Source organism: Thamnophis elegans, chromosome 6 (genome assembly GCF_009769535.1).
Source record: "Thamnophis elegans isolate rThaEle1 chromosome 6, rThaEle1.pri, whole genome shotgun sequence".
NCBI classification, from domain to species: Eukaryota; Metazoa; Chordata; class Lepidosauria; order Squamata; family Colubridae; genus Thamnophis; species Thamnophis elegans.
In genome coordinates this window covers 62659067-62685766 of record NC_045546.1, presented here as the reverse complement: position 1 = coordinate 62685766, position 26700 = coordinate 62659067, and the positions used below count along the sequence as shown (strand labels likewise).

Genomic DNA, 26700 nt, shown 5'->3' with positions numbered 1-26700 from the left:
TTTTTCAGTTCTTCTTGTGTAATTTCCTTATCAAGCATCTCTCTCATCTCCTCCGGCAAGACTGGAAGTTTCTGCTTTATTAGGTATTTTCTAGTGTCTTGTTTACTGATTTCGTCCGGTTTATATAATTTCTTATAGTAATTCTGTACAATCTTTTTCTTTTCCCCTATTTCCTGTTTCAGATTCCCCTCCTCGTCACACAATTGTTTAATAATTCTTTTGACCTCCTCTTTTCTTATTTTGTGGGCCAGCCATCTCCCAGTTTTATTTGCATGTTCAAAATAGTTCTGTTTCATTCTCTTAATATTTTGTGCTACTTCCTCTTGCGAGATCAAATTTATTTGGTGTTTGATTAACTCTCCTTTTTCCCTGTATCTGCTATTGTCTGGCTCTTTCTGAATCAGCAATTCTGTCTCTCTTAATTCTTTGTTCAATGTATTAAGTTTTCCCCTATACATTTTGTTTCTTCTTATTAGATAGGCTATTGATGTTCCCCTCACAACTGCCTTCATCGTGTCCCAAACGTTTTGTATTGAAGTCTGTTCTTTACCGTTTTCTTTGAAAAAATAGCCCAGTTCCTTTTCTATTTGTTGTACGAATTGTTTCTCTTGTAATATGTTCTGGTTTAATGTCCACCTAGCTTTTATCCTTGACTTCCCTTTCCATTGCCATAAGACTGGGTGGTGGTCGGCCCACTTGTTCGTTGTTATTTCAATGTTTACAGTATCCATGAGTAGTTCCGGGTTTGACCAGACCATATCGATACGGGACCATGAATTATGTGGTTGAGAATAAAACGTGTACTGTTGTATCTTGTCATTCATTGTTCGCCAGACATCATAAAGGTCTAATTCCTTCACCATATTTGCATAGGCAGTCGGTAGTTTCCTTCTTGTACTTTTCTTGTGTATACCCTTATAATCCATTTTACCATCTACTATTGCGTTGAAATCCCCTAGAATACATATATTTTGCCACTTTATTTCATTTATCCTCTTGTATAGATTTACATAAAATCTTTCTTGTTTTTGGTTTGGAGCATAAATTCCAACTAGTAAATTTTTTTCCCCACCATTCATTATCTCCACCATTAATACTCTACCCTCTTTGTCTGCATATATTAATTTGGGGTTCAACCATTCCCTTATATATATCACAATTCCCCTTTTTCTAGTTTGTGCTGACGAGCAAAATGTTTTACCTAATTTTGGACAATTTAACAGGTTATTATATTTCTCTTTAATATGGGTTTCCTGAAGACAAATTACATCTAGCTTTTGTTTCACTAGATCCAACAGTACACGTTTTCTTTTGGAAGTTATGTTAAGATCATTTATATTAGCTGACAGTACATTCGTTTCCCATTCCCCAGTTCCTTTACAAGTTGTTCGCTTTGCTGGCACCTTTAGATCTTGTCTCAATTGGTGACCTTGCTCTTGAATTTTCTCTGCCATATCTCTCGCTCTCTGACCTCTCCCGTCTCTCGCCCCTCCCACTGAGTTGCAGTTATAGTGTCCTCCTGTCTTAAGGTTCCTTCTTTATTAAACCTCTCTTCATCTGCTAGTAAGAGCTCCTGGAATTCTTGAGCTTTCTCCAAAGTATCTATCCGGTACTTCTTTTCCCTCCATGTTATTAACAATCCTTCTGGAAGAAGCCATCGGAACTGGATTCTGTGTCTGTTTAATTGTGAGGAGAGGAAGTTGTATTTCCTTCTCTTCTCTCTGACTCTCCGGGGAATCTGCTTTAAAATGAGAATTTCTTTACCCTTATATGTTAGTGAGTCCCCTCTTATTGTGCTTAGAATGTCCTCTCTTAGTTGTCTTCTCAACACCCTCACATGTATCTCCCTCGGAAGTCGATGGCGTCTCGCGAAGCTTGTATTGATTCTATAGACTTCGTCCAGTTCGTTAATCACCTCATTTTTCGGCCTGTCAAGAACTAGTCCCAGAATTTCTCCAATCAGCTCCCGGAGGTCTTCATCTCTTGCTTCCTCCACGTTTTGTAGTCTCAGATAGTATGCTGATCGCTCTAAATCTAGGTGAAGGATGGCCTCCTCCAGGTTTGAGTTTATAGATTCTAGTTTATCCTCTACTTTGTCTATCCTTTTTTCCGCTACTTCCGTTCTCTCCTTAACATTTTGAATTTCCTGTTCATTTTTCGACAGCGCTGCTTGTATCGCCCCTATACGCTCCTCAATCTTTCCCATATTGTTTTTAACTTCATGCATTTCATTCTTTACTCCCTCCAGGCCTTTGGTGACGTTTTCGCTCATCTTCAGTATTGCCTCCTGTAAAGAGTCCATTGTTACCTCCTGGCCTTGTGGAGTTGGGGCTGTCTTGTCTCCCATTTGCCTGCCCTCAGGCGACTTTTCCCTCACCGGGGTAGATAAAGGAGTTTGCTTTTTACTCCCTTTGGTTAAAGTTACTGTTCTTGTTGCCATTTATGTTAATTCAGTTCTCCCCCTTTAAGCTGTAAATCTAGTACCTTCTGGTTGCTGCTTGAGTAATTATACAGTGCCCGGAGGACATGCAAGGTAGTTAAACTAGAGCAGAGCTATACAGCATAGAATCAGTTAATTCTACAATATCTGGGAGGCGTTTACTAGCTAGGGGGAAAATATTTCAGCGTGAAGAGACAAGAGACGGGAGAGGCCAGAGTTTCTGAAAGTATTTTAGAGCTCACCCATCAATCACTTCCTGTTGTCAATATAATGTTGTCCTTCTGTTGCCTCTAGCCATAATATGGCGCCGCCTTCTCAGTGTTTAAAAGCTGGCTCAAACCCTCACGACTCACCAGCTTTTTTCCCCTTTTTCCCACGAAGAGGGCAGATCCAACCGACTGTCTTTCTCTTCTCCGTCTCGTCCTCTGTTAATCCTCCAGGTTTAGATATTCCAAAGACTCAGCCTTTCTCATTCCGCTCCGTCACTCGGCTCTCTTAGATCTTTCCTGTCCGTCTTTGCTGGCCGCTTCAACTAGATGCACCCACACACGAATCTGTGCTCATAGCAGTTAAGTTATTAGTCCCTTCAAATTTAGGCTTTTGGGTCAAGTTCTTACGTTTGCCGTCCTTCAATCCGCAACGTTCCCTGCAGCTGTCCTTCCCTTCCTTTTTGAAGGCTGGCAGTCACGTCTTCTGGTCAGCCATTAACCAGCCGACCTCTTTTGCACGCGCTCTGAGGGAGCCTCTCGCTTCGTGGGGGGAGATCGCCTTTCTCCCTCCACTGCTTCCCCTCTCCACAGGTCCTCGCACCTCGAAGGGACCTTACCTACTACGGCCACGCTCGTGCAAAGACCGGGCGAACCGAACAGAGGATCTGTCGGCAGCTCGCTCCGGCGCGACGCCAAACCGGAAGTCCTCGGGTATTAACAAATTTGTATGGGCAGGCAAAAAGCCGAGAATAAAACTTAAAATAATGCAAGATGTACGTGAGAAAGGATGCTTGAAAATGCCAAATTTAAAACTATAGTATGAAGCAGTAGTTTTATCAATAATCAGTGACTGGATTAATTCAACAGAGGATAGAATACTTAACATTGAAGGGCATGATTTGGTATACGGATGGCGTGCTTATCTGATATATGACAAGAAGGTGGATAAGAATTTTAAAAATCATATTTTAAGCTATGCTCTATTGTGTGTCTGGAAAAAATATCAACATAAACTAAACGACAAGATACCTATGTGGGCAATTCCCAGACATGCAATAGAGAATATAAGTATAGCACAAAAACAGGATGTAACTACATATAGACAGCTTCTTACTATAGAAAGAGGTGTATTACAGCTAAAACCCTTGAATGTACTAAAAGAGGAAAAGGTAATCCAAACATGGTTTCAGTATGGACAGTTACAGGCCAGATGGAAAAAAGATCAGAAAATCGGTATTACGCAAAATGAGGACAATCTACTAAAACAAATTAGGGATCAAAGTCAAATGCATATAAAAAGGTTATATAATGTATTAATAGAAATGGATTCTGAAACAGAATTAAAGACTGTATGATAAAGTGGGCACAAAATTTTGAAGAACCAATAATGCTGGATACAAGGGAAAAGATATGGGTAAGAAATGTAAAATTCACGCAAGCCCAAAATCTGAGAGAGAATTTTTATAAGATGTTTTATAGATGGCATTTAGATCCTAAGAAACTGGCTTGCATGTATCCGAATTTACAACCTAAATGCTGGAGATGTGATTATGTTGATGCTACATATTACCATATATGGTGGACTTGTAAAAAGGTTAAAGCATTCTGTATAAAAATATGGTGGATTATGCAAAATATTTTTTAAAAGAGGATAAAGTTTATCCCTCAGTTATTCTTGCTAGGTATAACTACTGATTGTACTGTTATAGAGATTTTGTACTTAATAACGGCAGCAAGACTGTTGGTGGCGCAATACTGGAAGAAGGAAGATTTGCCTACTGTTCAAGAATGGACATTAAAAGTAACAAATTTAGCAGAGATGGCTAAAATATCAGCATATCTTAAGGATCACTCAGATGAGAAATATAAAAGGGAGTGGAGAAGATGGATTGACTATAATCTGTTTACAGTTAACCTAACAAAAGAGGAGTTAAAGCACAAATGAAAGATGATACTAACTTTCTTTTAATTTATCTTAGAATATGTTTGTTAAAGATTTATACCCTGTATTTGCTCTGGGAAGTCGGGGGGGGGGGGAGGTTGGGAGAGGTTGGGTTTGGGTGGGGAGGGTGGGGGTGGGGAGGTAAATATTTGTAAAAGCTTTTTTAAAATTTTCAATTAAAAAAAATTCCCTTCAAAAAAAAAAAAAGAACTATAAATGTTTTGTTAAACCCCCACTTTTAGTACTTTCTTTCCTGTTAAATAATTAAAGTTTGCATTAAAAATTACTTTGGTTATCTCATACTTAAGGGAAAAGGGAAAAGGGAGAGGGAAAGAGAAAGAGAAAAGGGAGGGGTGGCGAGAGAGAGAGGAAGAGAGAGACTTTTTGGACCAAACACTTATTTAGCTTGTTATTGTTTATTTCAAATTCTTTATGTTTTTAAGCTTTTAATTAATTTGTTTACAGTTGAAGATAAATTCACCCATTGAAGACTTTTCAAACTTGTCATTCTTGTCAGCTTTAATAGTTTTAAAATACTTAAGAGGCAATTTCTGAAAGTAATTAGAATGTGAAGTTAGTAAACATTTTGTTCTTTGTTTGTGAACAAGATGGCTAATCTCATCATTTCCCAGCGTGTAACCCATTGAAAATTGCTGTCTGCAGTCTCCTCATAAGAAGTAGCCATCCAGAGCACTTGTAGGCAATCTCCTGTCATCTCCTTATCTGGAGACGTTCCAAGGAATTGGTCTACTCACTGGTTCCCTGGTCTCTGCTGTGGACATCAGATCTGCTTTTGCAGAGCTGTCTTCAATTCCCCATAGATCCCTCAAAAGCCTTTTACTGTATTTATAATATTAATTTATTAACAAGTTTCAGTTCTTCGGCAAAATAATTGTCAGTTTTCCTGGGTAAACCAGACAGGATATGTGACTATGAATATACAAACTTCAGTTCCACTTTTAACCATTTAACAATTAGGGTGTGTCCTTTCTAAGATTCTTTCTCTGACCATTAATTCACTGGGGGCCCCTCCTACACTTGTCTGATTGTTTCCTAGGCAGCATCTGTTCTCCTCATTCTCTCAAGGTCACCCATACATTACAACAACTGACTTTAATACAGCTTAAAATATCCTAAAATTAGCATGGCAATACAGCTATCAATTCAGGACCACTGTCTATACAATAGGTTGACCACATAGTTGTAATAGTACTCCTTTTCATTAACCCAATGTACAATTTCAGGGTAAGAAACAACTAAAATTTCCAAGGAGTTTCCACAATCATTTTCACAATGATCTTCCAGATATTCTCCTTGCTTTACAATGTGCAGCAGTTATCCCACTAAAACCACAGTAAGTGCAGTAAATTATTTCTTCAGAGGAAAAATGAACCAATTAGTAATAAAGTGGAGTATTTGAAGTAAATATCCCAACTGTCTAATCCTATTAAAAAATTGAAATCTTCAGGCAAAATAATATTGTTCTTTTAAAGAAGGCATGAAATAAGTAAATGGCACAGTACTATTCCAAAAAAAGTGGTGTTATTCGCCGTCAAACCTCAAAAATACACCTTTCCCAAAGGTTTCCACATATGCGGCCAGGTGGGCCCTACTCATTTAGAGACATTTCCTGGAAAGGGGGGATGCGCCATTCAAGGTCTAGACTGACCATAAAAAACCTCAAAGCCCTCAAAAGCCCCAGAAAACTGTCCCCAAAGCAAGTTCACTGGGCACAATACTTCTGAAGGTTCAATTTCGAACTGAAGCACATCCCCGCAGAGAAGAACTTGCTGGCAGATGCCTTATCTACAAAACCGCAATACAACAGTAAAAGTGAAGAAGTGGTTCACCCCATCCTTCCCCCTTCCCACCAAAAGGTGGCCCAAGTCACCACCAGAGGCCAGACTAATTGTCTGCCTACCCACAGCCAGGATAAGCTGACCGCAGTAATGAAATCGGCACTGCCGGCAAACCTAAGGTGACCAGACATCCCGCATCTGGCGGGACAGGCACGCCTTTTCATAATTTTTCCCGCGTCCCGGGCCGTTCTCAAAAGACCCTGCTTTATTTTGGCGCTCGCTCCCCGCCTCCCCTGCCCATCAGCTGCTGCTAGCTCACTCATTCCGTTCCCCCATCTATTCTACACTAAAAATCTAAGCCAGCTCAGCCTGCTGCTCACTGATTGGCCTGGACTCCAGCCGTTTGCTTTTGCTGCTGGTGAGTAACCGGTGGGAATCGGGAGGCTTCACGGCCTTTAGCAAGGGAAGGCCTTCCCTAGGGAGGCCGCGGTCTGGCTTTCCCCCCCGCCCCGCCTCCTCCACTAGCCTTTGTACCCAGTAGGGCGGCTGGGGGGAGGAGGAGATGGCCCTCCTCTCCTTCTCCCCCTTTGCAGAGTTTTCCTGTGTCTCCCGCCAGTGCCCCCCAAGCCGGCCGCCGTCACCGCCAGCTCCTTGGGTCGCAGCTGCCTCTTTCCTCCAGGCAGACCAGCCACACGGCCATAGATAGAAAGCACAGAGCCCTTTGCGAGTCCGCGAGGCGTGGTTGCTTCCCACCGCAGCACAGGCACCGCCACCGGTGGCAGAAGCTCCGGGCTGTTGCTCCGCACAGGGTTAGTGAAACAGCCGCCGCCGCTGCCCCCTCCCCTTCCCTGTGTGCGAGAAAGGCGCCCACTCACCAGCCCGCCCACCCTTGGGCTCCGGGGGCAGCGCACGGCCGAAGCGGAGAGAACGGCCGCATTCCGACGACCCGCGTAATCCCGGGGTTTGCCCTCCCACCCTCAACCCCGCTTTAACTTGGGCCGGGAAGCTGTCGAGGAAGGGACTAGGGAAGGAAGGCGGCACTCGATCCGCTTTCTTCCTCCGCCTCCCCGCCCTGAGCATTCGGGAACGCCATGAAGCCACAATGAGCAGAGGGCGCCCTCTGAGCACGTGCAGAGTGCCGAACGGTCCGGAGACTCCCCTGCCCGGCGCTCAGGGTTCCTCCAGCCAATGGCAGCCAGCCAGACAGCCCCAGCCTCCCTCTGTCTCCTGCACCTGGGCAGCCAGCGCCGCCTCGCCAAGCGAAGAGCCAGAGCGCGGCTGAGCAGGTGAATGGCCCGGGGAGGGAGCCTAGTGGGCGGCCCGGCTTCTCCTCTGGCCCCCGCACGCCCTTGCGCAGCTCCAATCCTCTCTTCTTCTCCCTGCCGCCTGCCTTCCTCTCTTTTTCCCCTTCCAACCACCCCGCTTCCTCCCTCCGCGGCCTTTGTTCCCCGGCCCCAAACGGGGCTCCCGATGCTGGGAAGTGGGGGGGGGAGAGAAAAGCGATCGGGCGGTGGGGTTCCCTGGACGGGCGCTTATTCCAAAGGGAGCTTGGAGAGAGAGCCTAGAGGCCATGCAACATGGGTCCTGCTGTGGCTAAGAGCATGGGAAGGTGGACAAAGAGGAAGGGGCAAGGCCGTGGGGAGCGCATCACATCTCCGCCCTCGCCTCCTCTCTTTTCAAGAAGGGGTGGTGGAGAAAGGGGGAGATGGGGAGGAAGCGGTTTGTGGGTGGGGGCTGACGGGGGTCCCACGTAGGGGAGCTGCGGGGTAGGAGGCAGAGAAGCTGGGGTCCAGCAACAGGTTTTCACTCACGCGAATGTCTTGGGATTACAATGCGGAGGGCCGTTTCTCACTGAGGACTGGCTGCTGCACCTTCCCAGCGCTGCCGCTGCCGCGCTGGTTCCTTTGCGCCCCTCCCACCCCTCTGCCTCCTCCACACAAGAGCAGCAGAGCGAACAAGCGGCCACGGCCGTCATTGCTTTTAAACGAGGCTCCGCTCGCTGCTCATCCCGCTCCTTCAGGGCCGGCGAGCACCAAAATAAAGCCGAATCCTTTTGAGAGGGGACGGGCGTGATTGGCAACGGCGGAGGCCGTGCCGATGCTTCCCAGTTCTTCTTCCTCCTCCTCCTCCTCCCCGTCCAAGCGCCAACACCACAGCCGTTTGCCATCATGACAGACCGGTCCACCTTCGACTGCAAAATTTCCATTCCCTCCCCACTCCAGGGGAAGGATACTATAAAATCCCCATTTCCTCCCCACTCCAGGGGTAGGATATTGCAAAATCCCCATTTCCTCCCCCCTATACAATTTATATTTGTAAATTGTAGTTATGTTGAAATAAAAAAAAATTACAATACTATTTTTGTGTTGTATGAAAATTTTTGTTGCTCCGTATAAAATTTTTAATCAAGCCCCCCCCCCCCGTCAAAGGTGTCCCTCTTTACCAATCTGAAAATCTGGTCACCTTAGGCAAACCCCTGGCTCAACGACAACAAGGACATCCTGATGATGAGCAGTGACATGCAGTGAAGTTTATGGCTGGTGACGCAGTCCTCTCCCCCAGCACCCCACTGATTAAAGCACTTTCTTTTGCTCACAGCAGAGCTCAGGCGGGCGAAAGGAAGCGCTTTAGTCAGTGGGGTGCGTGCCTGAGCATTCTCTCCTCTCTCCCGGCACCTCATTGATTAAAGCGCTTTCTTTTGCCCACAGCAGAGTTTTCAAGAGCTTTCAAGAGGCAAAAGCTGCCCTGCCACCCTGGCGCTGTGTCCGCCATAGCTTCAAAGAATCAATGCTGGATAGAACCAAAGCCGCCCTGCCGCCCCGGCACTAGAGGCAAAAGCCGCCCTGCCGCTATGTCCAAAAGCCCTGGCCTGCTGCTATGTCCAAAAGCCCCGCTGCTATGTCCAAAAGCCCTGCCGGCCGCTATTTCCCACATAAAAAATAAAGTGCCAGCCCGCGCGCCAGCAGAGGCGGGTAAAACACACACACACACACAAATTACTTACAATAATACAATTACTTACAAATTACATTAATTTTGAATTCATCCCCCCTCCCTCTGACCCACATACCTTTTCCAGCTGTGTTACAGAGGATTTCAACTCTGCTTTTGTCTGCCATGATGAAAATGTAAAAATGTAAAAAGAAAAAGGCAAGAGCTGCTGAAGTCAGGCTGGATTAGCTGCTGCCAGAGTCTCCAATGGGTGGCTCTGCTTAACTGTTTAAAAAAAGCCTCTTAAAAAAGTGCCCTCTACAGGAGGAGGCGAGAGAACCACGTGCCTAATCTACATAAGGAATTTCTCGGCTTTTAACCCTTGCTTAACTCTGCTCAAGTGATCATAAAGATAGACTAAATGAGGCACGTGGTTCTCTCGCCTCCTCCTGTAGAGGGCACTTTTTAAGAGGTTTTTTTAAACAGTTAAGCACTAAGCAGAGTCATCCATTGTGACTCGGGCAGCAACTACCTCAGCCTTTTTCCTTTTAATTTTTTTTCTTTTCATGATGACAGTGGTGAGGCCCTGCCTCCTCTGCCACCCCTGACTGCATGTCACTGACGATGAGAGATGGCTTAGCCTAGAAAGGATGCAAACTGTATGTTCCCGCTAACTTGAGACTGGAAATACAGTAAAGCCACGACGCGAAGTTAGGAGGCCACTTTGGATTCCTAAAAATGCTCCACCTCACCAGGCATCAATTTTGGTGGCCAAAAGGGAAAGCTGAAGTTGAAGACTACGTAAAAAGCTGGGCTACTTGTGCAACCATGAAGATACTGCCAGGCAAGCCCCCAGATTACTGCAATGGGTGGCCAACCCCAGCCGACCATGGGTAGGGATTGCAATGGACTTCACCATCGAGCTCCAGGCAGTGGTGGTAATAAAGTAATTTAAGCAGTCATTGACTTATTTTCCAAGCAAACCCACTTCATTGCTTGCTCAGGACTACCATCTGCAAAGTTGTTCACGAAAATGTTTGTTAAACACATTTACTGCCTGCACACAGTACCCAGGAGGATCATCTCAGACCATGGAGCTCAGTTGACCGCCAAGTTCTGGAGAGAGTTCCTGAGGTCCATTGGGTCCACACAAGGACTTAACTCGGCTTTTCATCCAAGTACGAACTGGGCAGTTTAAAAAGCCAATGCAATGATGGAGCAATACATCAATTGTTATGTGGATTACCAGCAAGACAACTGGTCGGATTTGCTGCCTTTCGCTGACGTCGTATACAACAACACTGTCCACAGCAGCACTGGATTAACTCCTTTTCAAGTTACCAGTGGCATGGAATTTGTTCCCATGCCTGAACTGCCCAGGGAACCACCCTCTTCCATGTCTCTGACTGAATGGATGGACGCTCTTAAAATGGGGTGGGAAAATACAAAAAAAGCTCTGGTGGAAGCAGCAGAAGAGTACAAGAAACAAGCTGATAAACACCACTCACGCCACCCCCCTTCCATGTGGGGGATAAAGTTTTCTTGTCTACCAAATACATAAAGTTAAAAGCACCTAGCAAGAAATTAGACCCAAAATTTCTAGGTCCATTCCCAATAGTGAAAATAATTAACCCAGTTCAGCTCAGTCTGCCCCGAATTCTAGGGAAAATTCACTCAGGCTTTCATTGCAGCTTACTGAAGCCAGTGATTGGGTTCAGCCTAAGACCATCCACTCCCCCTTCCCCAGTAGAGAGAGAAGGAGAAGCACACTATGAAGTGAAGAAAATTTTAGACTCTAGGTTGTATAGAGGTTGCTTGCAATATTTAGTGCATTTGGAAGGGGTACCCTTTGTCCAAAGCTACTTGGGTAAAAACTTGGAACATAAAAGCTGATAAGTTAGTAAAACAATTCCATGATAGATTTCCCGATAAGTCAAAGGGCCCCCCTGAGAGGGGGAGGTGGTTAGTTCTGCTTATGTTAACCTCTACATTATTCGCTTTTCAGGAAATGCTTTTCTTCTGAGGACTGTCAGGCCTGCAGCCATATTCCTTTTGGATCTTTGGCCTGTCACACTTTCTATTATTGTACTATGCCATTTTTATTGTGGGAAAACGGGAGGGGGGAATGGTACAAAGTTAAATGCTATGTAGCCAAAATAAAATTCCTTTCTAGAAAGCCAAGGTCACCTCTGCACCTGACTGGAACTGGATGGGTGGAACTGCCAGCATGGCAGTGGAAGATTGGACCATGTGATGGACTTGTAGGTGTGGGGGCAAGGTCGTGAACTTTCAGCTGAGTGGGGAAAACTGAGAAGCTTTCAGATTCGGATTTTCCCAGATGTGCCAACATGGCTCTCTTAATAAATTGGAACTTTGAGCAATACTTTGCCTTGGACTCTGATTTAATTTTGGATGCTATTTGAAACCCTGACATCTGTACAAGTATAGTCTGAAATGTAACACAAACAGTATATATCATGATGCTAAGGAAAAAGGAGGATTTGGCATACCGGATTGGGAACTTTATTATACTGTGGCCATTCTAACATGGTTAAAAGAATGGATAATGTTAAGAAATAAAAGATTACTTAAATTGGAAGGTCATGACCTCCAAGCAGGATGGCATGCCTTCCTATGGTATGAAAAAGGATCTGCACATAAATATTTTTATAGACACTACATCAGACAGTCCTTGTTATTAGTATGGAACAAAATTAAACACGACCACTATATTGAAATACCCATTTGACTCGTGACCCGTCAAAACCGCGGTCCACAAAAGCACGCTCGACGAAAGCGCGCATTTGACGTCATCACAGCGCGACGAAAAAAATTAAAAATTGAAATAAAAATAAAATTAAAGCAAGCTGATTCACATAAAGGTAAGGGTTAGGTTTAGGGTTAGGGTTAGGTTAAGGGTTAGGGTTAGATTTAGAGCGTTAGGGTTACGTTTAGCGTTAGGTTAAGGGTTAGCGTTAGGTTTAGCGTTATGTTAACGGTTAGGTTTAGGGTTAGATTTAGGGTTAGGTTAAGGGTTAGGTTTAGGGTTAGGTTTGGGGGGGTTAGGGTAAGGTTTTCACTTTATTTTTACATTTATCGATCACAGCGCGATGTTTTCGTCGCGCTGTGATGACGTCACGTACGCGCTTTCGGCGAGCGCGCTTTTGTCTACAGCGGTTTTGTGGTGGAACCCATTTGACTATCTAGGATGGAAGCATACATACATCCAAATTTAATTAACATGGAAAAAATTGAATAGACAGGGGGAGATAAAAACTAGACTAGAATTGGCATCCCAAGGGGTACAACTAGAATGGTGGTCTTATTTACAGATACAATCAAGGTTTGCACAGGATAGAAAAAAGGAAAGTATTGTCAAAGACTTCACAATATTAGATAAACTTCTGATACAGACAGAAGACAGGTTGATCAAACTGCTGTATAAATTTTTGCTGGAATGTAAATTTGAGGAAGAACAAATCAAAGAAACTATGGCTGCCTGGGTGAAAATTTTTGGTTATAATGTGGATTTGGCTAAATGGGAAAAACTTTGGATACTTAATGGCAAATTGCTGGGAGGCAGAGGCAGATTTCCCCCCCCCTCGTTTTCCTCCCCAAAAGCTAAGTTATACTTTGCGGCATCTTATACAGTATGTCTTCTCCAACTCTTGGATTTCTAAATGAATCACTGTGCTTCTGTCTCCAAATCCTCTTATTTCCTGAAAATGCCTTGAGGTTTATTTAAAATTAAAGTTTATGCTAGAGTTTGATGTTCTGTCTTTCCTCCTCCCCCTCCTCCTCTTCTTCCTTCTTTTTTTTAAAAAAAGTGTTAAATCAAGTCCCCAGTAAGCCTTTCATCTTCCTGCAGAAGCTACAGTATGGGGTTTGGAGTTTGTGCCAGATTTATATAACATATGCTCAGATCAATAACAAAGAAGGATTTGATGTAATCCTGGCTATTGGTAAGAGATGCTGACTGATCAGCAGTGAAACCAGAAACAGATTCATAATTACAGAACTTGACAGAATGAGTTTAGCATTTTTAGAAAACACAGTACTTATTGTATTCCCTTGTTCATCTTTCCATTCAGTTTTGTTGGAACTAGATTTAATACCAGTATTGTTTTAACATTTTACACAGGTTAAGGTTACACTGAAGCCTTCTTGAGTGAAGGACAATTTTTAAGATTACTAAAAAATCCTCTGTGTATATACAGGTAGTCCCCGACTTACACAGTTTGTTTAGTGACCATTCAAAACTACAATAGCACTGAAAAAGTGATTTATCACTGTTTTTCACATGACTGTTGAAGCATCCCCATGGTCATGTGATCAAAATTCAGATGTTTGGCAATTGAGTAATATTTATGACAGTTGCAGTGTCCTGGGGTCATGTGATCAACTTTTGCAATCTTCTGACAAGAAAAGTCAATGGGAAACCAAATTCACTTAACAACCATGTTACTAATTTAACAACTGTGATGATTCACTTAACAACTATGGCAAGAAAGGTCACAAAATGGGACAAAACTCAGCAACATAAATTTTGGGTTCAATTGTGGTCATAAGTCAGGGATGACCTGTACTTTTAATATTAGCTGCATAGAATAAAAGTGACGTTACATTGATTTTATTAAATTCACTCTGCAAGATTATGACTTGATAGGAATTTTGTTATTATTATTGTGATCTTAAAAATGTTAATAGCTTTCATTCAGTAATTACTTTATATACATTTATAGTACAGTAATCTATTCAGACACATCTGAAACAATTCTTTATTATTTATTTTATTTTATTTATTTAGTTTGTCACTCATGTACAAGATAACAGGAATAAGAATAAACATGAATAAGAACACAGGAAATGGGGACAAATAAATGAGGACAGTGGGACAAGGACATTAGGCATGCTGGTGCACTTATGCACACCCCTACTGACCTCTTAGGAATGAGGGTGAGGTCAATAGTAGACAGTTTAAGGTTAAAGTTATGGGGGTTTGAGGATGTAACAACAGTCAAGTAGTGCATTCCAGGCATTGACCGCTCTGTTGCTGAAGTAGCATTTTCTGCAAGATAAACTGGAGCAGTTTACCTTGAGTTTGTATCTATTGTGTGCTCGTGTATTATTGCAAATGAAGCTGTATGTCCTAGTTTACAGTACAATATTACCAGAGAAGCTGCTTCACAAGATTAGGTTAACAATTCTTAATGCCTTTTCGGCAATGCTGTTACAGTAAGCTCTGGTGCTTAGATCATTTGATATGAGTACTCCAAGGTCCTTGACAGAGTGGGGGTCATCTACGAGATTGTATCTGCCTAGCTTATATTTGGTGTTCTGATTTTTTTTTTTTTTTTTGCCAATATGTAAGACAAAGCATTTGTTGGTTGAGATTTGGAGTTGCCAATTGTTTGACCATTTAGATACATAGTCAAGGTCGTTTTGAAGGGCAACAGCATTTTTGGTGGTGTTGAATAGTTTTACATCATCAGCAAAGAGGACGCAGCTGCTTTTGAGATGATCGCAAAGGTCATTTCTGTAAAGTATAAAGAGTGTGGTTCCTAAGACGTTGCCTTGGGGGGACACCACTGTTAACTGATGCAGGGTTTGATAGGGCTCTCCCTATTTTGACTATTTGTTGCCTGTTTGATAGGAACGCAGCTATCCATTTATGTAGGGATCCGGAAATGCCATAAGAGCTTAGTTTTAATTTGTCATGCACCATTGAATCAAAGGCTTTGCAGAAGTCTATGTAAATTATGTCTATTGCTTTACCTTGGTTGAGTTGTGAAGTTCAAATTTTTCTGCAGTGTAGGAGTTGCAGATTACAGGACAATTTTTTTTCTGAAACTGCTTATTAGAGAGGTTGTTTGCCTCTAGGTAATGGATTGGTTAATGATTGATTCCATGACTTTGCAGGTGACACAACATAGTCAGATTGGTCTGTAATTTTCAACTAGGCTGGGGTCTCCTTTTTTGAAGATAGGGATGACCATGGCTAAAGACCATAGGTTGGGCATGGAGCTGGTTCTGAAAGATATCTCATAGATTATGCTTAGAGATTCTGCTATGGCAGTGGAAAGCTTTTTTTATCAAAATGCTACAACTATACTGAATGAAGAAGCAATGGAATTGTGAATGTTCAATATATGGCAGTCTCTCACACATACACATGAATTAGCTTAGTTCTCTGCATGATAACATGCTTGTATGCATCATTATGACATACAAGACATGATAGTATAGCGCAAGGGTCTGCAACCTTAAACACTCGAAGAGCCATTTGGATCCGTTTCCCACAGAAAACAAAACACCAGTAGCCACCAAATCTGGGTGGGCGTGGCTAACTCAATGTCAGTTACTCTCACCAAGTCACATGACAGCCCCCAGCCACACCTACCCAGGTTTTGTGGCTCTTTAGGTTTTCTTTTCTATGGGAAACAGGTACCTCTCTCTCTCCCTCTCCCTCCCATTTCTTTCTTTCTTTCTCTCTCCCTCCCTCTCCCCCAACTATTTCTCCCTCCCTCTCATCTCTTTCTTTCCCTCCCTCTTCCCAACTCTCTCTTTCTTCCTCTCTCCCCCTTCCTCCCCCTCTCATCTCTTTCTCCCATCTCTCTTTCTCCTTCTCTTTCTTACCTCCTCTCCCCTTCTCTCTCCCCCTCTCCCTATCTTCCTCTCTCTCTCCCCCTCCCTGTATCTCTGTGCATGTGTTTGTGTGTTGCGCTCTCTCGCTCTCTCTCTTGTGTGTGTACATGCATGCACAGGGCAGCTGGATGCTCGTTTGAGGGTTTAACAAGATGCAAAAGAACATGGCTTCTCTCCTGGACTAAGGCTCCAGCCATCACCTTGCCATGTCATCCCCCTGGCAGCTCTTCCGCTCTCGCTCTCTCACGCACACATGGAGTGGCTGGCTGCTTGCTTAAGGAGAGTCTTAATAGGAAGCAAAAGGACATGGCTTCTCTCCTGCACTAAGGCTCTGGCTATCACCTTGTCATGTCATCACACACACACCCCCGGGCAACTCTTTGGCCAAGCGCAAAGGGCACAAGCTCCAATCCAAAGTGGCAGGAAGTGAAGGCTGCCTTATGCACAAATGTGGTGCGAAGGCAGGTACTGGGCTCCTGCACTAAGCCTCCAGCGACCTCCAGTTCATGCAGGGGGGAGGGGACATGGCAAGGCATGAAGCATACCCAGCACCAACAAGGGCCAAAAGAAGCTCCACAAGAGTGAAGTGCTGGAGAATCAGCCCTGGCTGCTTCTCCATCCCGCTGCTGCCCTTACCGTCTCAGACCAGAAGAAGAAGGGGAGGGTGAGGGGGGGGGCAGCAAGTGATGGGACAGGGAGCCGCAGGTTGCCAACACCCGGTATAGCAAATTAATTTTCTGAGACGAGATTTAAAATATAAATTCACAGTCTATGTGAACACCACGTAATGTTACTTTACTGTATTCATAGTACAGCAACAATATTCCACTGAGAACACACACCCTCATGGCTTTCAAGATTAAGTGCAGAAACATAAGATGAGTTACAGGCATAGATCATGACTAACTGTTGAGCATATATATATATATATTCCCAAGTGTCAATATTTTAACACTCTCTCTCTTATAGACGGAAATGTGAATGCTGCTGGAGAAAAGGGACCCACCTATGTCTCATTCAACCAACAATAGCCAGCACTGTATTCTCCTGGTTGGCCAACTGTATTTGCATATGGTTTACCAGGGCTGGCATCCTTGTAGTACTGACCACTGAAAAGACCCAGCGCTTGCTATGCTCGCGTTGCGCTAATACCAATTTGGCTCACTAATTGACCTACACATCAGGAGTGTTTATATTTATAAAAATATCTTCCAGGGATTTAGAATGTTTCCAAGCCCCTTCTACGAACAATGCCTTCTTTCTCTCCGGAAATATCAGATGCTCCCAATGCTAGAGTATGACAATCCCACGATGGGTGCTTTTTTTCCCCCCGAGCAGACGCCTCACTATTACAAAAGCGCTTCCACATTCCAGAAGTGGCCGCGGTCGAAGCGCGGTAACTATTTCACAGTCTCGAGAATTCCTTTTCGGACCGCGGGAGCCTCCTCCCCTTCCCTCCCCTCCCCTGTCGTCCCCAGACATACTCCTACCTTGGTACGCGAGGCTGAAGCGCGAGCCCATCGCCAGCAGAACTACCAAGTATAACGAAGTCCCCGCCATGACCCTCGCGGCTGAGAAGTTGGGTCCTCGCTGTTCCAAGGCTCGTCCGAGTGAAAGGCAGGAACAGTGGGACGGGGAGAGATAGAGCTCTTCGCCAAGCAAGCCGTGGGGCGCTCTGTGGAAACTCCACCCTTGCCTCCTCTTCCCGCTGGCGAAGCGCACTGGAATCCTCCCTTTTCACGCCCCCCTCCCAACACCCTGGATAGAATTACGGAGATTGAGGAGAGACGCCGTAGGTGCCTTCCGAGGGTACACGAAACTTGCTTCCAACCCGTTCTCCCAGAGGGACTAGCGCTTGTTTGCACTTTGTGTGGGCGTTTTTTCTGATTTCACACAAAGGTTTAATAAAATCTTCACCACGCAGTTCCAAATACACTTTTTTTCCTCCTTTCCCTTGCTGACTCGTTAATTCCCGAAGAGAGGCTGTAGAGGGAATGGTTGGAAAAAGCTGGAGACCTCCATGAAGTTAGTAGGAAACTGAAGCGCAGTCTGTCTCGGGGCTCCTCCTCCGACAACTCTTCCAACCTTCCGCGGTTACAGCCTGGGCAGACAACAGAGACTGCAAACCTCAGCTCTGTCTACTTTGACCGTCTTGGGACAACAGCAGAATGTTTACTTTTGAATCCTCTCTATTGTCGTTCCGGTAAGGTGCACATTCCAGAACTGAGGCAGTAAAGAATAGACCACCATCTACAATGTTCACAAGAAGAACATTATAGTGTGCTTCTCTTTGGCACCTTTACTGGAGAACAACACTGGAAGCATACTTTTAACCTCCAGAATATCTAAATTGCCATTGTGAAAAAGAGGGCACTGATTAGATAAGCCAGGGGAGAAAAAACAGATCCAGTTATTTCAAAGGTGCTTTTTCAAAAGGCAACTGGACTGTTTTTTCCTTGAAGAAAAAGTCATTTCACTTTTTATCCAAGAAGCTTCAACAATTCTGCCAGGATGGTGGCGGCAATGGAAGGAATAGTTCTGCAGGATTGGGGTGGGGTGGGGGAAAGTGGAGACTGGAAGGATATTTTACTTCCATAAATCCCACCCTCCTGCCAGAACCGATGAAGCTTTTTGGATGAGAAGCAAAACATTTTCTTCTTTCTTAGAGAAAAAAAAGTCCCAGTTCTCTTTGGAAAATCACTTTTGAGACAATTATGATCTGGATGACTGAGAATCTCCACAGACAATTCATTTGCCTTTGCAGGCTAGTTGATGTAAAGAAGAGGGTTGTCCTGTCCCTTGGAACCCAGTCATCATTCATTCATCAGACAGGCAATTGAAGAAGGCAGCATTTCTGGTTTCCTTGCACAAAATCCTTGTTTGACAGTTTCTCCATGCCTTGAACAGATGAAGCCATCAGGCAGAAAATGAATCAGCATCTTGAGAAGTTACCCCATATGTGAAAACACTCTTGCTGGGATATTTGTAAGCCTATCTTATACAAATTAGGACTGTGTAGTGCAATGGATTTGAATGGAAAAAGTTCCAAAACAGATTGTATCTAAGACTGTATAATAAGGGAATCCTGTGCTTTTGACTATTGCCTTCAAAGGCATGTACCAGTATTCTGTTTTAAATTTCCAGATTACAGAGACAACCAAATCAGTGTTATTGTACAGTAATTCATAATGGAACAAAGCTCCATCATGTTAATGTGATACCAAGAGTTAAAATATTTTCACTGCATCATATAAACTGTTACTTACACATTAATTTAATATCCAATATTTTAGTAAAAATATGCTAAATTATCTTAAGGTTTAATGTTTGCAAATGTTTCCTTCTAAAGGTAAGACTACAAAGAACAAACACTTTCCTTAGATATTCCTCTGCCTACTTCTAACCAAAAGAGTGCACATGCAGTCGTACCTTTTTAGGGCAAAAAGGCCACAGTCCTTATTCCAACTTCTGATGTACAAAAATATATTTTATTAAAATCACTGAAAGTTAAGGCCACAACAAATCAATAAGACTATTTCTCATTTTACTGCAATAGTAAAATTATGAATACAAATAAATATTGGAAGGTTGGTCCAAGTTAATCTAGATCAGTCCCCAAATGCTAAATTTTATGAAAAAAAATGTAATCTTTACATAGATGCCATTATTGTTTCCATGTATAAACTGCAATATCTGCTTGTAAGATCTCACATATATGCAAGCCTTATAATTTCCTTACTAAAGAATTACACATGTAGAGGAAGATTTTCTGTTCTGATATATTGATGGTGATCCCCTTTGATTTTTCCCAGTATGGTTCTGGTTTTCATCTTTACACATTTCAGCAGATACATTGGCTTGATTTTCTGTATCCTGTTCGCTTTGAGGTAGGTTTTCCAGTTTGCTTTCATCACAACTGTGTGCGTTTTTCTGCTTCATAGACCTTCTTTTAAAAAAAGAAAACTGAAACATAAAAAGAAAACAACAAAGTATGTAATAAACAACGCTGAAACAAATGAATAATATAAAGAAATACTATATAAAATAGTTAAAAAGAAGGCAGCCTGTAGACTTTATACATACTATTTTGAAATAGTATGAATTAAGAATATATTATATCTACAATTTGGTTCATATATTCTAAAGAACATTCCATTGAATTCCAAGGACTTATTTTCAAATAAACTTGCACTATATTTCAGATTTTAGCCTTGTAACTACTATTAAAGCCAGCAGAAGTAGGATAAATGACTAAAGTTCCCAATGAATTATTGTAACAAACTTATGCAACCACATTATAATTGGTAACAGATGTTTTATTTACAATGTTCAAATAGAGTGCAAAATATTTTGCTAACATAAATAGAATTATGTCACAGCAGCTTACTTAGCTTTCAAACTAGCTCTTGTAGCTCTTTCTATTGTTAAATTATCCTATCCATTGTTTTCTAATTTGGTTAAATTCTTTAATTTCCTTCCATTCAAAATGCCGAAGTTAGAAAATAACTTGGCTATAGAAATCTTGAGCACTTTGTAAAAATTTGTGAAAGGCCCAAGTATCTTAGAAATTCATGTGTGATATAACCAGGTTGTATTGTTTATACAACCTGGTTAAATTTTTAAATTTAAATTTTTTCAAACATGCATGGACAGAGCATACATTTGTCATACTGTATTACGGAAACTGCATATTTCAATTCCAATGTTTTTTATTGGAAAATCAGAACATTATTGTAATAAATGAGCTAAAACATTTGGATAGAGTTAACCTTCATCCTTCTGCTGATGGAAGCAAAAACCAGAGGAGAACACACTAATTGAAATGTATAGCACTCCCACCTCTGCAAACTAAAATAAATAGTATTACAAAAGTAACACAGTATTTTTCTTTGTTTCCTATTATACCAAAGAGGGTCTAGATCTTGATTCATAAAAATAGCAAGGAGAGTAGCCAACCATATTTAAGAACATTGTGCTCAAATACAAATTAGCATACTAAACAATTAGCAAAAATCTACTGAAATTAATATAAATCTAGATCATAACTAAAAAACATATAATTATCTGAAATATACAAATGAAATGGGGCGGGTAGGCCATTATGCAGCTCCAAATATGTATAAGTCAAATATGGAATAATTTTTCCTTTTTTATATTGTTGCAAATGATCATATCTTAGTTTTACCCTTTTTGCCTTATCAAGTAGTCTTCCAGATATTCTATCTTGATTGTCTGTAGTTGCTTGTGAAGAATTATTCTCTGTATGGATCTCAGCATTCTCACATGCTAAAAATAATACAATAAATCAGCCACTATTTTAAAATATGTTCAAGTTGCTTCAGTCACAATTTTCAAGTGGTGAACTATTTAGCTAATTACCGTATTTTTGGACTATAAGACGCACCAAGATGTTGAAGAGGTAAATTTTTGTGAAAAACAGGACATGCAGAGAGTTTGAGAGGCCTGCAAAGTGCTCCTGGGAGGCTGCCCCCCCCCCCAAATGAGCAAAAAAATGGCCCGTTTTTCGGCAAAGAAAGGGCATGCATATGCTTTGTGAGGCTTGTAGAGTGCTCCTGGGGGCTGGGGGGGGAGCCAAAACATCCTAAAAATGACCTGTTTTTCAGAAAAACAGACCCTTTGGATGCATCTGCTTTGGGAGGCTTGTAGAATGCTCCTAAAGGCTGGGGGGGGGGAGGGCAAAAACGGGCCAAAAATGGCACATTTTTCACTCATTTTTGCTGTTCCCCAGCCCCCAGGAGTACTTTGCAGGCCTCCCAAAGTCTATGCACGTCCATTTTTGTGAAGGGGGCAGGGTTTCAGGAGGCCAAAAATGCTGTATTCAGTGTAAGTATCTTTTTGGTGGGAAAAAGGTGCATATTATAGTCTGAAAAATACGGTAGGTATTTAGTAAAGCACAAATTCTACATTCAAACCTCAAGAATTTTTATTTTATTATATGGATTTTTAGTCTACTAGTTTTGATTTGCTTTTCACTTGGAGATCAGATGCTTATGACTAAGGAGTTTTATGTGGGTTTTATATTGAGTGGGCATATCAAATATTTGCTAAAAAGCTTAGACGCAATAGATGACAGGGAATGCCTACAAAAAATGAAGAATACTACAAATAGCCTTTCCACTAAGATCTTGAACTATTCTTTGACAGTAGACATCACACTTTCTCATCTGAATGCAACTGCTGTGACTGTATCAGAAAATTATGAAAGCTTTACTATTAAATTGGAACAGCAGAAACTTTCACAGAAGAGGCTGATATAACCATTATCAACCTGGAAAGAGCTGTGAATACTTCTAGAAACAGACATTTTGAGCAGAATGCTTATAGAAACAATATCTTTTGAACAGAACTAATCAATATTTCTAATAAAACAAAATGAAAGAAAAATGAAAGAATGAAAATTAAAAAGAGAAAAGTGAATTGTCTCTTACCTTGTTTAACTGTGCTATTATCTGGAATAAGTTTATCTTTCTAAAAGGAAAAAAAACAAGCAAAATACCTCCAAGAATTTGTAAATTTATGTTTTTTACTGTACATAAGTACATAAACACATCAATCACACTATCCCCTGCTCAGTTTAAAGCTGCATTGGACTTGCTAATTTTGCCAATTATCATTTTTTGTATCTTCCATGCAGGAATCTCTTACAGCACAGGCATAATTAACAAACTATTTCTTGGGTAGTCTTTGCATTCTCTTTAGCTACCTTTCCCTTTGAAAATGGAAATGATAACAGCATTCTTTCAACCTTCAAAGATACAATTTTCATACATTACGCAAGTTGCACAGTATTTTATGTCGAAGTCAAATATGTATTTTAGCATTTTTCCAGTTATACCGTTTTGCACTACACCCTTACCACTTTTAATATTATCACAACAGTTATGTATTCCTTTTCATAGAAGTTTATGTTAAATTGATTGAAAACCATATGCTGGAAAATCTAGGCTAAACATTGGCTAAAGGGTGGTTAGAACTCAGGCTGAAGAGTGTCTCCACAATCCACAACCAAACAGTGAAAAGTGGATAGCTAATCCTAGTAATTTATACAATGTTGGAAATTCAAGCCTATCTATAAATGGGGGAAGAGAAAAAAGAGTTCATAGGAGCCCATAAGACTGTAGATAAGAAATCCTTACGAATTAGATTCATGCTGAAGTTTATAGAAATTTAAATATGGGCAACTAAGTAAATAATTAGTTAGAAGATTTAGAAATAAGTATTAGCAATTTTATTTAAATACAAATTACAACTTTTGTATCATGAATCTTCTCATGAAGTAAAAGGATAACAATTAAGGTGACCAGATTTTCAGATTGGTAAAGAGGGACACCTTTGACCGGGGGGAGGGGGGGGGGGCTTGATTAAAATTTTTATACAGAGCAACAAAAATTTTCATACAACGCAAAAATAGTATTGTAATATTTTTTTATTTCAACATAACTACAATTTACAAATATAAATTGTAACTGTTGGCAAACATCAAAATTTTGATCACGTGACCATGAGAATGCTGCAACAGTCGCTAAGTGTGAAAATAGTCGCTAAGTGTGAAAAATGGTCATCAGTCACTTTTTTCAATGCCATTGTAACTTTGGTCACTAAGCCCATTATACCACCTTTCTTGCCACAGTTCTTAAGTGAATAACTGCAGCTGATAAGTTAGTAACATAAGTGAATCTGGTTTCCCCATTTGACTTTGTCAAAAGGTCACAAAAAGCAATTACATGACCCCAGGACACTGAAACCATCATAAATACGAAATCTGTTGCCAAACATCAAAATTTTGATCGCGTGACCATGAAGATGCTGCAACAGTCGCTAAGTGTGAAAATGGTCGCTAAGTGTGAAAAATGGTCATCAGTCACTTTTTTCAATGCCATTGTAACTTTGGTCACTAAACAGCCATGTTCCAGACTTAACAACCATCATGATTCACTTAACGTGGCAATAAAAGATCGCAAAATGAGGCAAAAATCATTTAACAAACGTTTCCCCTAGCAACAGAAATTGGGGGATCAATCCTGGTCGTAAGTCGAGGATTACCGGTAGCCAATTGCAAAAGGCAACTTTACTTGGAACAGGTGAGATTGTGCCCGGATCCCTTTCATGCCAACATCCCATCCTGTCCATGGGGAGAACTCCACAGGCGGACAAAAGCCCCCAATCTCCTCTCAACCTCCAGCTGACTCTGCCATCCTTCATAACCACACATGCAATAGCAGCAGTAGACTTATATACCGCTTCATAGGCCTTTCAGGCCTCTCTAAGCGGTTTACAGAGAGTCAGCATATTGCCCCCAACAATCTGGGTCCTCATTTTACCCACCTCGGAAGGATGGAAGGCTGAGTCAACCCTGAGCCGGTGAGATTTGAACCGCTGACCTGCTGATCTAGCAGTAGCCTGCAGTGCTGCATTTAACCACTGCGCCACCTTGCCCCTCAAAGGCAAAACTCGGGGCTGAATTCTACAGGGGGAGGAATAAAGGGGGGATTTCAGGGGCAGCCCAAAGCACCATCTGTCTAAATTTGCATCAGGCAGGCAGTAACATTTTCATAGACCATGATCAGAGGAGCAGCTGATCCTATGGAGAGACTCCTTCTGCATTCAGTCCCAGGCCTACAAGTGGAAGTACCTCTTCCTTCCTTCCTCCTTTCACCTTCCTTCCTTCCTTCCTTCCCTCTTCCTTCCTTCTAGCCTTCCTCCCTTTCCATTCTTTCGCCTTCCTTCCTTCCTCTTGCCTATCTATCTTCTGTCTTTCTGCTCTTTAGATCTCTCTTCCTCCTTCCTTCCTTCCTTCCTCCTTCCATCCTTTCACCAAAAATCAGGATGTTTTATTAGCATTAGCATCATTCTGCTGAAAATGCCAGATTCTGTGGTACTTCTGGATGAAATTTAGAAAATTACAGAGACATGAGGAACCATTATATAATTTCACTTGGCAAAACTCTGATTAAAATAATAGCAACAAAATGTAAGGTTTTTTAATTTTAAAACTCTAGCAAAACATAGATTTATTTCCAGTTTAGTTAATTAATGTCATTATAAAAAGGAATGCAATTGATTAAATAAAAATGACTTTTTCTTTTATTAAGAATACTTATTCTACATTAAACTAGAAAATATTTCATAGGCCCTTCAACAAGTTTGTTACAAGTTTTCAGGAATGCATGTATTCTTGAAACTGATACCATGTAATGTTAAAAAGCAGATGACTAACTAAGTACACTAAAAACCATGTTTAATTATTTGCTACTTGAGGCCAATAGCAATGATGAAGAAATTTCTATTATCCTCAGTGACAATATTTTTAGGGCCAAAAAATAAAACTCTGTATATTGGATCTGTTATCCATTTCTTAGCCTTCCATCAATCAATATAATTATTTCCGTCAAAGAAAGCTTAAAAGTAGTGATTAAACAATAGCACTATAAAGAAAACATCATTTTTAATGATTTTCTATGAATGTGTGCATAGCATTTTAGCATACCGTTATTAATAAGCTAAAAACACTTAAAACCTGAGCTAAGAATAACCTAAAATAAAGGATAAAATCATGGCATTGTTGAAAGACTATGTCCCTAATGAAAACCAAACAGGAATCTGAAAACATTCTCTGATATCATTTTTCAGTATTATTGAGAATTATTGTTCGTAATTCAGAATCATTGAGAATTATTGTTCATAATTCTCTGGTTTAGTAAAAGTTTACATTTAGAGCCTCAGGTTACACTACTTGTATCCCTTCAAATATTTGAGAATCTCTAGCCTCTGTTAGCAGCCCCATTAACTTTCTTTCATTCCAACCTACCCTGCAGGGTGGTTGTTGCAGGGAAAATTAGAAGGGAGTTCAAAGTTCATTGCTTTGAGCTTTTGAATGAAGGGAGGATTAAAGCTCAAAGATTAAGTTCATTTCCTCACTAATGAATTATAAGCCTTCAGGGCCATCTACCCAATTTTGAAGAAATATAAACCCATACTCATTACTGATCTTTCAAATTTATTATGGGATGACTCTAGAAGACATTATAAATTACCAGTGGGAAATATACTTAGTTGCATAACTAAATAAAACAATTCTAAACTTAATGTCATGTATTCCAATTCTCAGGCATATAATATTGCCGCGAACCTGCTGTTCATGCGATATGTTAAGACCACCTTACTATATTTGAGTTAAAAATGACCAGTAAGCACCAGCAATCTTTAAATGCTGCCGCCTTGCCAACCTGGAATTTTCGCACCCTGCAAGTCTCCGTCTTCATAATTTGCTAGAGTTCATCAGAGGATTTTATTTAGACAATTCAGGGTTTCATTCCAATTATACCCACATTTTAATTGCCTGGGAGCTCCCCCACTCCAAATTAAAAACAATATACAAACACATTTAACAGTTGGGGACAGGAAGGAAGAAATGCTTTGTGGGCATAAGCCCGGACATAATCACGGGAGAAGGAAGGAAGATGAGGGCAAGAGCCAAGCCCCTCTTCTTCTTCTAGCAAAGCAGCTGCAACTTGTGCAAGCTTAGGGTAGGCTTCATCGTGATGTACTCATTTCCTGCAACCACCTCCCTCTCCAATATTAAAAAGTCCCTTCAGTCCCGATGCGAGCAACCCACTCAGTGTCCCTGGCCCGCACTAGGAAATAATAGCCCCTGAGATCCCACCATCGCTTTCGGGAGAAAAAGCAGAACGCGGTACGGGATGGCTTGGGGAC

The 26700-nt window shown here is 41.6% G+C and overlaps 2 protein-coding genes across 5 annotated transcripts in view; both read right to left on the bottom strand.

Annotated features, from left to right (window-relative positions):
* The window catches only part of SRPX (sushi repeat containing protein X-linked), a 169652-nt gene extending 151669 nt beyond the window's left edge, over positions 1 to 17983 (bottom strand). Inside the window, 1 exon segment of the mRNA XM_032219173.1 lies at positions 17457 to 17983. Coding sequence (XP_032075064.1) covers positions 17457 to 17526 — 70 coding nt within the window. The 5' untranslated portion in view covers positions 17527 to 17983.
* A 1452-nt stretch (positions 17984 to 19435) lies between these two features.
* The window catches only part of RPGR (retinitis pigmentosa GTPase regulator), a 125572-nt gene continuing 118307 nt past the window's right edge, over positions 19436 to 26700 (bottom strand). For all 4 annotated transcript variants that reach the window (XM_032219492.1, XM_032219493.1, XM_032219495.1 and 1 more), the window contains 3 exons: positions 22416 to 22455; positions 21152 to 21252; positions 19436 to 19929 (listed from right to left, as the gene is read on the bottom strand). In XM_032219492.1, the coding sequence (XP_032075383.1) occupies positions 19705 to 19929; positions 21152 to 21252; positions 22416 to 22455 (366 nt within the window). In that variant the 3' untranslated portion in view covers positions 19436 to 19704. The remainder of the gene's footprint in view (positions 19930 to 21151; positions 21253 to 22415; positions 22456 to 26700) is intronic.